We start from the raw sequence: 14,275 nt of genomic DNA on the forward strand, positions 1-14,275 counted from the left end.
ATATATATATATATACATGTAGTCACCTTGTCAACTGCTAGGAAAATAACAAAGCTTAGGATTCAATCACACTAAAAAGGAACAGAAAAAACCTACAATAATTAGCCACTTTTTTTTTTTTAAAAAGAGACATGATCTTGCTCTGCCACCCAGGCTAGAATGCAGTGGTACAATCACAGCTCATTGCAGCCTCAAACTCCTAGATTCAAGCAATCCTTCTGCCTCAGCTTTCCTAAAAGCTTCCTAAAGTGCTGGGATTACAGACATGAGCCACTGCACCCAGCCTAGCCACTTTTTTTTTTTTCTTTTTTTGAGACAGAGTCTCGCTCTGTCACATAGGCTGGAGTACAGTGGCACAATCTCGGCTCACTGCAACCTCAGCCCCCTGGGTTCCAGCAATTCTCCCACCTCAGCCCCCTAAGTAGCTGGGACTACAGGCACATGCCACCACGCCCAGCTAATTTTTGTATTTTTAGTGGAGACTGGGTTTCACCATGTTGGCCATGCTGGTCTTGAACTCCTGACCTCAAGTGATCCACCCACCTAGGCCTCCCAAAGTGCTGGGATTACAGGCGTGAGCCACCACGCCCAGCCAGCCTAGCCACTTTTAGATTTCAACACCAATAATAATTATAAGGACACATGCTAAAATGTCTCTCTTGACTATCAGGCTCTAGTCAAGAGAATGACCAAGAACAACTGTTATGGTTTGAATGTGTCCTCTCAAAAATTCATGTTGAAACTTAATCCCCACAGTAGTGATATTAAGAGGTGGGGCCTTTTGGGGAAGTGATTAAGCCATGAGGGCTCTGAACCAGTGCCTTGTAAAAGTGCTGGAGGGAACTAGCTTAGGCCCTTTTCACCTTCCATTTCTCTGCTATGTGAGGATGCCGTATGAAGGCTCTCACCAGACGCCAGTGCCAGTGTCTTGATCTTGGACTTCTCAGCCTCTAAAACTGAGAAATAAATTTCTTTTTTTTTTTTTTTTTTTTTTTTGAGACAGAGTTTCACTCTTGTTGCCCAGGCTGGAGTGCAGTGGCACAATCCCGGCTCACTGCAACCTCCACCTCATGGGTTCAAGAGATTCTCCTGCCTCAGCCTCCTGAGTAGCTGGAATTACAGGCTCCCGCCACCATGGCCGGCTAATTTTTTGTGTTTTTAGTAGAGACAGGGTTTCATCATGTTGGCCAGGCTGGTGATCTGACCTCAGGTGATCCATCTGCCTCGGCCTCCCAAAGTGCAGGGATTACAAGCATGAGCCACAATGCCCGGCCACCTTCTATTATTTTTAAGTTACCCAGTCTGTGGTATTTTGTTACAGCAGCACAAACAGACTAAGATAACAACCAAGAGCCTACAGAAAGAATTGTTATAATAAAAATACTGGTTAAGCACAAAGTGCCAGGTACTATTAGAAACATTTATATATTTATTAGCACAATAATTCTTACTAAGTACCATATGAGTTAGAAAATATCCCCATTTTACTATGAAAAACCTTAGGCTTAAAGAGGATAAGTTACTTGTCCAAAACAGATCCAGGAAGAGCACATTGTTCTTAACCTTTGCATTAACAGATGCTATCCTCTCCACAGCATGTGAATTCAGAAAGAAGCACTCCCACCTCGGAATGACAGCAAGGGAGGGTTAAATATGATGACACAAAGATCTCACCATCCATTACAGCAGTGTTTATGTTCAGTCATAGCACTAATGTAACACAGGGAGAGGGTTTGGCATCCCCATTATCCATCAACACCTAAGCTAGACTACAAACCTCTAGTTCCTCCTTCCAAAGCCTGCCACCACCCCCTCCTTTTTTTGAGACAGAGTCTCACTTTGTGGTCCAGACTGGAGTGCAGTGATGCGATCTCAGCTCACTGCAACCTCCGTCACCCAAGTTCAAGTGATTCTCCTGCCTCAGCCTCCCAAGTAGCTGGGAATTCAAGCGCCCACCACCACGCACAGCTAGTTTTTCTGTATTTTTATTAGAAACGGGGTTTTACCATGGTGGCCAGGCTGGTCTGGAACTCCTGACCTCAAGTGATCCGCCTCCCTGGGCCTCCCAAAGTGCCGGGATTACAGGCACGAGCCACCATGCCCAGCCAACCGCCACCCCTTTTTATCCCTCTATATAGACATCCTAGAGTTGCCAGTGTCTGTGATGTTGAAAGAGAATGCTTCTTATTGTCTCTTCTTTTCAGTGTTGGTATGATTTGGGGTTTCTTGTTTGTGTGTTCTGAGAAAAACAACAAAAAAAAGATGAAAAGACAATACTTTAAAAAACTGTATTCAATCCTAGTGATCCACTTCCACGTGTTTGAGTTTAATAGTACTCTTTATATGTCAAGCAAATCTTAATGAATTGGAAGTTTACTGTCAATAACATATACATACACACATATATATATATTTAGAGAAAAGGGCTCATTTGAAAAATATATACCACTTTATAAGTAACTATGCATCTAATTACACTCCACAGGTTTGCTCTTAAAAGTTTATGTAAGGCTGGGTGTGGTGGCTCACGCTTGTAAACATAAAATTTTATATTGAAAATAAAACCAGGGGTCAGGCATGGTGTCTCATGCTTGTAATCCCAGCACTTCAGGAGGCTGAGGCAGGCAGATTGATTACTTGAGCCCAACATGGCATGACATCGTTTCTACTAAAAATATAAAAAAAATTAGCCGGGAGTGGCAGTGGGTGCCTGTAATCCCAGCTTCTCGGGAGGCTGAGGCAGGAGAATGGCGTGAACCCAGGAGGTGGAGCTCGCAGTGAGCCGAGATCGTGCCACTGCACTCCAGCCTGGGCAACAGTGCGAGACTCCATCTCAAAAAAAAAAAAAAAAAAAAAAAAAATTAGCTGGGTGTGGTGGCACACACCTGTGGTCCCAGGTACTCTGGAGGCTGAGATGGGAGGATCACTCGAACCTGGGAGGTCGAGGCTGCAGTGAGCTATGCTAGCACCGCTGCATTCTAGCCTGGGTGACAGAGCAAGACCCTGTTTCGAAAATAAATAAATAACTTTCCTTCCTTCCTTCCTCCCTCCTTCCCTCCCTCCTTCCTTCCTTCCTTTTTCTTTTCTTCCCTCTGTGGCCCAGGCTGGAGTACACTCGGCTCGCTGCAGACTCCCTGCGTCCGGCTCCCGTGATTCTCCTGCCCTGGCCTGCGGGCTGCCTGGGATTGCCGGCGCGCGCCACCACGCCTCCCTGGTTTTTCTTCTTTGGCTGGAGGCGCGGTTTCGCCATGTCTGCCAGGCTAGTCTCCAGCTCCTGACCTCCGGTGGTCTGCCCGCCTCGGCCTCTAGAGGTGCTGGGACTGCAGACGGAGGCTCGCTCACTCGGTGCTCGGTGTTGCCCGGGCTGCAGTGCGGTGGCGTGGTCTTGGCTCGCTGCAGCCTGCGCCTCACAGCCGCCTGCCTTGGCCTCTCAGGGTGCTGGGATTGCAGCCTCTGCCCGGCCACCGCCCCATCTGGGAGGTGGGGAGCGTCTCTGCCTGGCCGCCCATCGTCTGGGTTATGAGGAGCTCCTCTGCCCAGCCGCCCCGTCTGGGAGGTGAGGAGCGCCTCTGCCCAGCCGCCACCCCGTCTAGGAAGTGAGGAACGTCTCTGCCTGGCCGCCCATCGTGTGGGATGTGAGGAGCGCCTCTGCCCGGCCGCCCATCGTCTGGGATGTGAGGAGCGACTCTGCCCGGCCGCCACCCCGTCTGGGAAGTGAGGAGCGCATCTGCCCGGCCGCCCCGTCTGGGAAGTGAGGAGCGCCTCTGCCCGGCCGCCCGGTCTGGGAAGAAGTGAGGAGCGCCTCTGCCCGGCCGCCCTGTCCGGTAAGTGAGGAGCGCCTCTGCCCGGCCACCACCCCGTCTAGGAAGTGAGGAGCGTCTCTGCCCGGCCTCCCAGCCTGGGAAGAAGTGAGGAGCGCCTCTGCCCGGCCGCCCCGTCTGGGAAGTGAGGAGCGCCTCTGCGCGGCCGCCCCGTCTGGGAAGTGAGGAGCGCCTCTGCCCGGCCGCCCCATCTGGGAAGTGAGGAGCGCCTCTGTGCGGCCGCCCCGTCTGGGAAGTGAGGAGCGCCTCTGCCTGGCCGCCCCGTCTGGGAAGTGAGGAGCGCCTCTGCCCGGCCACCACCCTGTCTAGGAAGTGAGGAGCGTCTCTGCCCGGCCGCCCCGTCTGGGAAGTGAGGAGCACCTCTGCCTGGCCGCCCCGTCTGGGATGTGGGGAGCGCCTCTGCCCGGCCGCCCCGTCTGGGAGGTCTACCACAGAGGCCAGAAGCAATGTGGGGGCTGGACGTGGTGGCTCACGCCTGTAGTCCCAGTACTCTGGGAGGCCGAGGCGGGTTGATCACTTGTGGCTAGGAGTTCGAGACCAGCCTGGCCAACATGGCAAAACATATGAAAAATACAACTGACAAACCAACCAACCAACCAAGCGACAACAAAACAGGTCTACCCTGGAGTCATACTCTAATTTTTTTTATTTTCCTCCCTTTCTGATCCTTTATCCCACTTTCTTTTTCTTCCTCTTCCTTCTCCTTCTTCTTTGTCAAATAGAGGATTGAGTTATTATCACTGATCCATACAAAGTCCCTCTCTCATTTATTTTCTTTAATTCCCACCCCCCATTTCTATTCCCCGTCTTCCCATGTGCAACCTTCCTAATATGTTTGATATGCATCTTTTTGTTTGTATGTACTTTTAGAAAATGTTTATTGTTTTGTGTGCAAAAAAGAAAAAAAAAAGAAAGAAAATAAATAAATAAGTAAAAGCAGGAAAACCCACAAAACAGTTCAGTCTGTTTTGTGGGTTTTCCTGGTTGATGATATTTTAAATTGTGTTTAGATTTGCTAATAATTAATTTTTTTTTTTTGGAATCCTGTTTAATGTTAAAATAAATGTCCTAGAAATAGCTAAAATCAAACCATAAGGAACTGAGGTCTGGAATGTTTTCCACAAGGTTTATACACATGACACAATTACTCTTCCTGTGTGATAAAACTAACGATGAGGATTCCAGTAAAATCTCATTAAATAAACAGTATTTAAGAAGCTGAGATAATTCTAGCATAGGTAAGATCACGATCTTTGTACTTTTTCTAAGAAAGTGTTTGATAAATAAACTATAAATGAGAAAAAAAATCACTAGGGAACTATTAGTTTTCCTTAGGAAGTCCTTTCAGGAACTCTTGAAATTCTGTAGCAGCATTTATTTGCATATAAATGATGAACTAATTAAAAATGACTTTTATCTGTTTGTTAAAACAGGTCCAAAAGGAACTCCCCTTGAAAATTTCTGACAATCAGCTCATATTCTGAGAGAACTTAAAAATACATTTGTAGATATCAAAAAGAATTTTATAAATCAGATTTTAATTCACTTAAGCCTTTCAGATAATTATTCTGAATTAGAATTTTCACTGTGTTAAGCTATTTTACCTACCTACTGATAACTTTTTTATTTTTATTATTATACTTTAGGTTTTAGGGTACATGTGCACAATGTGCAGGTTTGTTACATATGTATCCATGTGCCATGTTGTTTTGCTGCACCCATTAACTCGTGGCACATATACACCATGGAATACTATGCAGCCACAAAAAATGATGAGCTCATGTCCTTTGTAGGGACATGGATGAAACTGGAAAACATCATTCTCAGTAAACTATCGCAAGGACAAAAAACCAAACACCGCATGTTCTCACTCATAGGTGGGAATTGAACAATGAGAACTCATGGACACAGGAAGGGGAACATCACACTCCAGGGACTGTTGTGGGGTGGGGAGAGGGGGGAAGGACAGCATTAGGAGATATACCTAATGCTAAATGACGAGTTAATGGGTGCAGCTAATAATTAAAATTAACCAGCCCCTCACAATGGTTAAGAATGCTTTGGGAAAGATAGTGTGTAATCCCCATAAAAACCAAGAGAAAACGCAGACATCGTCCTTTCCCACTTCATCCAGCTCCTACTTAGTCAGAGCTGGTATTTAACTAGGGTCTCTCCTCACCTCAATGTCTATGCTCAGACTTCGGTGATCCTAGTAACGCAATAACTTCTACAAACCAGCATGATTCTCTGTGAGAATTTCACTTATATTATTTGTTAAAACTTGGGAGGGGTGTGGCACAGAGGGTACACAGATGCACGAATAGGACGTGGGCTTCAAATGCTTTGATGAACATTTCCATGGAAATTTTACAGATCTGTAGGTACTGTGAACAGAAATGAAAAGTCGAGGAAGCTTCACTCCCACAGTCCTAACCAAATCCAATCATCATTACTCTCACAGAAGAAATAATCAATGAGAAAATAAATCATTAAAGGATATCCAAAATAAGCTAGGTCAAATAAAACATCTTATATTTAATTACCTGAGGCTTCAAATAACCTAGGTATCAACACTCATTTCTTAAAATACCCTCCTAGTCTAACCACAACAAAGTAAAAAAACTCAGTTAAACTAAGATCAAAAAAAAACATAAAATTAAATAAAAATGAGTTCACACACTTGGACTTATTTTCTATAAAATAAAATGCTTGTCAAAAATTGCTTGAATCCAGGGCGTCTAAAATACTGACAGGAAAATCACAAGACAAATAAAAACCAACGGTAACACTGACTATTTGTTTTTTCAATGATGCTGCTACCTTCATCTCTGAATAACTTGGGACCAGAAGACCAGCCTGCTGGAGCAGGAAGAACTCCAATCTAGAAGTCAGGGACATGGGTTCTAGTTTAGTTGATGCTACTAGCTAGGTAGGTGGCCCTTAATAGGTCATTTACTTTGTTTTTTCTCTTTCCCAGGGTTTACTTTCCTTAATCAAGGGGCTGACTAGACCAGTTTTTCCTAAACTCACCTAACCATAAGAAGTACCCCAGGGAAACTGTAAACGACATGGATTCCAAAAGCCCTTTCCCAGTTCAGAGGTCTCTGGGTGAGGCCTAAGACCTTACTCTTATTAAGTGACCCAAGTAAATCTTTTTTTTTTTTTTTTTTTTGAGATGGAGTTTTGCTCTTGTAGCCCAGGCTGGAATGCAATGGTGCGATCTCAGTTCACCACAGCCTCCACCTCCCGGGTTCAAGCAATTCTCCTGCCTCAGCCTCCCAAGTAGTTGGGATTACAGGCACATGCCACCATGCCCGGCTAATTTTGTATTTTCAGTAGAGACAAGGTCTCTCCATGTTGGTCAGGCTGGTCTTGAATTCCCTTCCTCAGGTGATCCACCCGCCTCAGCCTCCCAAAGTGCCTGGATTACAGGCGTGAGCCACTGCGCCCAGCCCCAAGTAAATCTTATCATCAGGTAAATCTGGCAAACACTGGACTAGATAATCCTCAAGCTGCCTGCCTTCCAGCTCTGATTCTGTACTATCTGGATATTTCATAATGGTGTTCTAAAAACACACAAAATTACAATCATTTAACATATGTTACTGCACAAAAATAAATGTACAAGATCATGAAAACAAATATATCCGCTCCCTGTGACACCATTCATACCTTTAAATACTAATAAAAACATCTTCTGGCCAGGCATGGTGGCATGCACCTGTAATCCCAGCACCTTGGAAGGCTCAGATGGGAGGATTGCTTGAGGCCAGGAGTTCAAGACCAGCCTGGGCAACATAGTAAGACCCTAACAAATACGTATAAAATAATTAAAAAAAAAAAAACTTCCTAGATTCAAGGCAAATACAACACTTAACTTGGTGAGAAAAAAATGTGTTTAATATTAAGCTCTCAGTATATTAACATGGAGAGATTTGCTGAGTTATAGAAAGAAATTACCTAATATCTTAGGTGAAAACTGTACAGTGCATTCTTTCCTTGAAGAACAACATTATCTGGTGATCCCACCTGTTCCTAAGAAAAAGCTAGAAAAGAGGCTGGCTAAGTCCCTAGCAGCTGTAAACAGCATGCTCTGCAATACCGGAATGCAACTGTTATAAAGCTAAAAGAAAAACAAGGAAACCGTAACTGGTTACGAATTCTTCAAATGCACCTCAGCATAGACAACTTGGTGGCCCAATCTTTTGGGAAGACGGTTTTGTCAGGTGAATGGAGAGCCTCCAACATGCTTTCCACACACAAAGGTGGCAGCCTTTCATTTTGCTTTTCCTTCCCCTACACTACATTGCTCTAGTTTTTCTAAAATTCTCATAATCCTCTAGTGGTATTTACTGAATTTATTCTCTTATTTAGACTTGTAAGTAACTACAAAACTAACACACACAAAAAAAGAGAAAGGCTCCTTGCATGGAATACAGAGAGCAGAGTTGTGTAAAGGATGCTCATTAGCAACCAGTTATACAGATAGATTCAAAAATGTAAATAAAAACCAAGATTAAAACACAAAACTGAGTTTGACCAATTACTATGTGACCCTTGCAACAGAAACAGATAAGAAACCAACAGTGAAACATGATTACATAATTTAGCTATGGGAAAAACAGCTGCAGAGCAGCCCATGGAAGAAGTACATTAGTATAGCACAATGTTAGTACAAAACATTTCCAAAATGAATCTTGATGCTGGATATGCAAATACTGTCAACACAATTCTTTAGACTTAGGATCACACAGGCCAAAAAACTGATTTGTTTTAATGGCAAAAAAGGGGACACCAGTTGTTATGCACAACACCACAGAAGCACTGGGTTTAAAGCCATATATATGTTTAAACACATTTTTTTTTCTATTGCCCAACAGGCTCTGAGGCAGTGTTGAGACAAAAGATTAAACCTCACACTCAGTAAAATAGAAATGTCAAACCAGGATCAAGGACAGCAGCATAAGAGAGAGGATAAGAGAGCAAGTGCTGGTGTCACAAAGGCCTAAGTTAAAACCCCAAGGCACAAATTACTGTGCGACCTTGAACAAATCATTTCACCCAAGTCAGTTTCCTCATTTGTAAAATGGAGACAATACTTCATTCAGCCATTGTGAGATTTAAACAAGGTGATTCATATAAAGCCCTAGCCCCTGTACCTGGCACAGAATACATAGGTAAGTAATAATCATCACCATCATCGTGATCAAACTGTAAAATTAGCACAATTACTGTCTCAGATAAAGCCAAGAGTTTCCTGGTAGCCAGAGAAAAAAGACAATCACAGTTCGAATCCAGCCTGGGCAACATAGTGAGACCTTGTCTCTTGGTGAAAAAAAAAGGAAGAAGAAAGAAGACATTCACATATACTAATATAAAGGTGGCTTTTCTTCCCACATTACAGAACATTCCATTTCCTCCTCCTTAATAAAGAACAACTCAGACTAATTCTGTACAGCTATATACAGGAAAGTCTTCAATATAGAAGTTCTTAATTAGGAAGGACAATTTTGTTTCTTTTTTTTTTTTTTTTTTTTTGAGACAGAATCTTTGTCTCCAAGGCTGGAGTGCAATGGCACCATCTCAGCTCATTGCAATCTCCGCCTCCCAGGCTCAAGGGATCCTCCCAGGCTCAAGGAATCCTCCCACCTCAGGCCTCCCAAGGAGCTGGGACCACAGGCACACACCACCACGCTCAGCTTATTTTTGTATTTTTTGTAGGGACGGGGTGTCACCAGGTAGCCCAGGCTAGTCTCCAACTCTTGAGCTCAAGCCATCTGCCCACCTTGGCCTCCCAAAGGGCTGGGATTACAGGCATGAGCCACCATGCCTGGCCAAAAGGGTAATTTTCAATGAGATCTGGATTTATGATCTAACTGGTTTGGGGAGTTACAGTTGGTATTGTTGGGGGTGTTTTTTTGTTTTGTTTTGTTTTGGGTTTTCTTTTGTAAATGAGGAATTTAGAAGAGAGGTAGAGGAAGAAAAAGTCTTCAAACCATTCAATACACCGTTATTCAGCAGAGAAAAATAGAAGGTGGATTGTTAACATTATGTCATAATTGATTTAGAAAATGAAGACATGAAAATCAGGTAAAATGTTTTAACTCAGAGGTAAAAAAAAGAACAATATAACTGACAGTAAGGTTAAAGTAACCAAACTAATAAAAAAAAAAAAATCCAAGAAAGGGAAGGTGAAAAAATCAATTGTTCCCATAGTATAAGTAACAAATATCCATTCTGTCCTTCTAAGATCATGGCTTAAATTTCCCATTTGCAACCAACTATCTTTGCCTGCTGTTCCGAATATGCCACTAGCCTGAATGTATGCCTTTAACTTGGACTATCTTCTTAACCAAATATATCATTCTAGTTAAAGACAAAAATTAAATCTTGTGCATTATTATTTTTCTAGAATTCATGGGGAAATATTAGTAATTCCAACATTTAAAGAACACATTTCAAAAAAATACTGAGTGGTTTTTCTGAAGGAAAAACAGCTCCTCATGAAAATAAATCCATCATAGAAAAATTGTTCAAGGTCAATCAAGCACAAATTTCAAAATAATACGAATTTTGAAATTTTGAGTAAGGGTAGGATTAAGGAGCTGTAAGGTGGAAAACTAAATTCTCAAGGTAAAAAGATACAGAAGTGAAGAAAAGACTTCAGCAAGAAGTACAAACTAGTGTCATCAATTCATGAGTAAATGTGCAAAATTCTAAGTAATAAAAAACTCATGCAATAGATCATCTGTATTAATATTGGAAAATTTAGCAATAGAAAGACTTTTAGAGGCATTTCCAAACATCCCAATATATCTTTCTGTATCACAGATATTACTGCAAAATGAAAGAAGTTAGATGCTCTAATTAACAACTTAGTGGTGAAAGAATGACACCCCCAAAAGAAGCTATGTCACCTAGAGATACTGGACATTTTCTTTTTACTATTTAAGAAACCAGAAGAACCTCCTTCTGCTTTTAAATGCAAATTTACCAATCTTCAAAGCACATTCTACCCTGTTCCTTTATATAAAAATTACTACAATGTGATTCTGTTCTAGAGAGGACATCATTCAACCAGAAAAATGGCATTGGGACAACCATACACTCTTTGAGTATGTTCAGATCATCACATCCAGTGAGCTGTCACCAGGTACATTTCACCTTCTTCAGAGGAGAGACTACTACCAGTGATCAAAATTCTATTTGGAGAAGGGAAACTTTGTTTTGAGGACTATCAGGTCACGAAAGGTTACATACACATTTCAATACCCGCACATGCACTAGCATCATAATAATTCAAAAACTCAGCATCCCTTGGTTTTCAAATAACACTATTTACTGGAAACATTCAGAACTTCAATAACAATAGTATGAGTTGCTATTTACCTGTTCATTATATGGTCAAACGAACAAATGTAAATGATGTATTGTATAAGCACCTTGGAACTGACGGAGACATACTTCAACTTAATGTATCGGATGATCAAGGTGAAAAAAAGAACACGTTAAACTGAAAGAGTCAAGATATAAATAAGCCCCAATAGAGGGATTCATTCCACTGTTAAAGGGTCAAGCTTTCTCCCAAAATCACACTTGGTTTGGGCAACTGTAACTGTTGTCAGATAAATGTAAACAAATAGTGAAGACGGCTAGAGGACATAAAGCCTCTAAACAAAAGGCTGGCTAACCTCTAATCTTTCCAAGTTACATATTAGCAACTTTAATTTAAAACAACAACAACTCTTTCCTAGCTAAGAGAAATGGGTGATTTTTTTGGCGATACTTAGTTTATCCCACCCCTTACCCTCAAAGGCAGACCTCAATCTTCCCCACAAGTTGCCAGGCAAGCAGGAACAGAAGCTATAGAAAATGTACTTCGATCTTGAAAGGCCAGTGTGGATGTTTAAGGAGGAGGAAAAGGACTGCACTGGGTTTACAAAAGCTATTTACATGTTTTCCAAATGCCTGTGATTAAAGTCAACCAAATGGCATGGCATCAGCCAGGCCCTACCTTCACCTACCCACTGAGAACCCAGACAATGAAGGCGGCAGACCCCTCAAGGACAGAGGCCCACACACGGGAACAACAACAAAAAAAAAGTGTCATGCACAGAAATTACACAGCCTGCTTTTTGATAATGGGAAAAAGTAAGTGATGGCAGTCTTGTGCTTTAAAATAACCTAGTAGCACTTATTAGTTCAATCCATCCCCAAATCCACGCCACCCTTTCAACTTTGCAATTAAGAGAGAGAAGGAGAAATCCCGGTCAACTCGCCTTGGGGGGTTGGTCTGAGGGTAGAGGACTCAAGTAGGGAGGAGGATGGAAAGAGAAAGAGCAAGCCAATGAAAGAGACCAAAATTTCCCACCTTTCTTAAATTCTTCCAGCATAGCGTCCAACTTGGTGTCATTGAAAACAAAGTGCAAGGGGTGGTTATAAAATTTGGTGATTGTTTTCAGGGGGGTACAGTCATCTGGATCCACAAAGGCCAAGTCTTTGACAAACAGCAGGTCCACGATATTGGAGCGCTCCCCCTCAAACACTGGAATGCGGGTGTAGCCGCTCTCCATGATCTCAGACATGGTGTTGAAGTCCAGGATGGCTTCGCCGGTGATCATGAAGCAGTCCCGGAGTGGGGTCATCACGTCCTCCACCGTCTTGGTGCGGAGCTCCAGCGCCCCTTGGATGATATTCAGCTCCTCCTTAACCAGGTCGTTGTAGGGGTCGGTGACCCGGAGCATCTCCAGCAGTTTTTCCCGGTTATAGACGGTGCCTATCTCCTGGCCCAGGACGCAGTCCAGCAGCTTGCTGACCGGGTAGGAAGCGGGGAAGGTCATCATCATGAAAAACTTGGTGAGGAAGATGGTGTTGGCCCCCACAGCCAGGCCGTGCCGGGAGCAGATGGCCTGGGGCACGATCTCCCCGAAGATGACGATACCGATGGTGGAGACCACCACGGCCACGAGGCCCGAGCCGGCGATGTCGTCGAGCAGGATGGTGAGCGTGGTGTTGACTAGCACGTTGCCCAGCAGCAGTGAGCACAGCAGGTAGTTGCCCTGCCTGCGCACCGGCTCGATGCGCTTGGCGTAATTCTTCTCCTTCTCCGTGCCGCAGTTCTGCACGATGCGCAGCTCCATCGGGTCCAGGGCCATGAGCCCCAGATTGAGGCCGCTGAACATGCCCGACAGGCACAGCAGCAGCGAAATGAAGATCACCTGCAGCCAGAAGGGCAGCAGGAACTTCTTCTCTTCGCCTACGATCATCTTGGTGTCCTCGCCGTCGTGGTAAATCCAGGTGGTCTCGGCCCACGGGGGCGGCGGCAGCCCGGCCACCCCCGAGCCGCCCTTGCCCCCGACGGCGCCACCCGCGGACCCCGAGCCGCCGGCGCCCAGGGCGGGCGTGGAGAGCGACGTGCACAGGTAATAGGACTTGCTCTTCTCCATCTTGCGTAGCGGTTTGATCTCGATCTCGATGATACCCGAGGTGCGGCGGTTGAGAATGATGTGGGGCAAGATGATGATGTCTGAGGTGCGGATGCCGCAGCGCTGGGGGCCGCTGTCCGGCTCTGGCGGCGCGGGGCCCCCCAGCCCGCGCTCCCCCGGGCTGTGGCGCCGCCGCTCGTGCTCGGTGAAGGCGATGCGGGACCACGTCTCGTTATTGATGTTCTGCCCGTACACCCGCAGCTTGACCCGGGTCCGTTCGCTCACCCTCAGCGCCCCCCCTTCCATGAACGACACGTCGTTCGTGTCCTCCAGTCGCAGCCCGATGATCACCGTCTCCTCATTCTCGCCCACCGCTGCGCAGCCGCCCGCACCGCAGCAGCAGCTCAGCAGGAGCAGCGGCAGCAGCCGCCCCGCAGCCGCCTGCAGGACCCCCCGGCCGCGGGCGCTAAGGCTGCGGCGCGCCGCCATCTTCCAAGTGGGCAGTGCGGCGGCTGCCTGCCCGCCCGCCATCTTTACTTTGGGTTCACAAGCGCCACAGCCAATCATAGGGTGGCTGCTCCAGCTGCGGCTTCATCCTTTCCACCCGGCAGCGCGAGCGCAGGTACCGGCCCCTGGGCGAGACTGCAACGGAGCGTCCGCGGCCAGTGCTCAGCAGTTCGCCTCCCTGACTGACACTGACTCGACCTCGGCCAGCTGAGGAACCCCGAGGCTCGCGGGAGGGAACAGAGGGAGGGAGAGGAGCGCCGGCTGCTCCCGCGAGAGGCAGGCCGACCAGCCAATCACAAGCGGGTGCCCGCCCTCCCAGCCAGGGGGCTGGAATGGGGGCGTGACCGTGTGCCGCTCCACGGACCAATGGCAAGGTAGGTGGGTGGGGCGACGAGAGCCACCGTCCGCGTCTGCACGCCAAGTTTCCAACTGAAAGGCGCGTGACTCTTGTGTATGTGCGAGGGGAGGGGGCGTGGCCATCTGGGACTCGAGAGCCAGTCAAAGATGAGAGCCGTAGGAAAA

General features: G+C 45.7%; 1 protein-coding gene across 4 annotated transcripts in view; it reads right to left on the reverse strand.

Annotated features, from left to right (window-relative positions):
- CNNM2 (cyclin and CBS domain divalent metal cation transport mediator 2) overlaps positions 1-14,050 on the reverse strand; it is a 172,646-nt gene extending 158,596 nt beyond the window's left edge. The window contains exon 1 of one of the 4 annotated variants that reach the window (XR_009212715.1): positions 12,193-14,048. Coding sequence is in view for 3 of the 4 variants with exons in the window: in XM_032178703.2 (XP_032034594.1) it covers positions 12,193-13,813 (1,621 nt within the window). In the remaining variant the exon portion in view is untranslated. Of the gene's footprint in view, positions 1-12,192 lie in introns of all 4 variants that reach the window. The other 3 variants (XM_032178703.2, XM_032178724.2, XM_032178714.2) reach the window with 3 other exon arrangements.
- Between the last annotated feature and the right edge of the window lie 225 nt (positions 14,051-14,275).

Source organism: Hylobates moloch, unplaced genomic scaffold, assembly GCF_009828535.3.
Source record: "Hylobates moloch isolate HMO894 unplaced genomic scaffold, HMol_V3 SCAFFOLD_3, whole genome shotgun sequence".
Lineage (NCBI taxonomy): Eukaryota > Metazoa > Chordata > Mammalia > Primates > Hylobatidae > Hylobates > Hylobates moloch.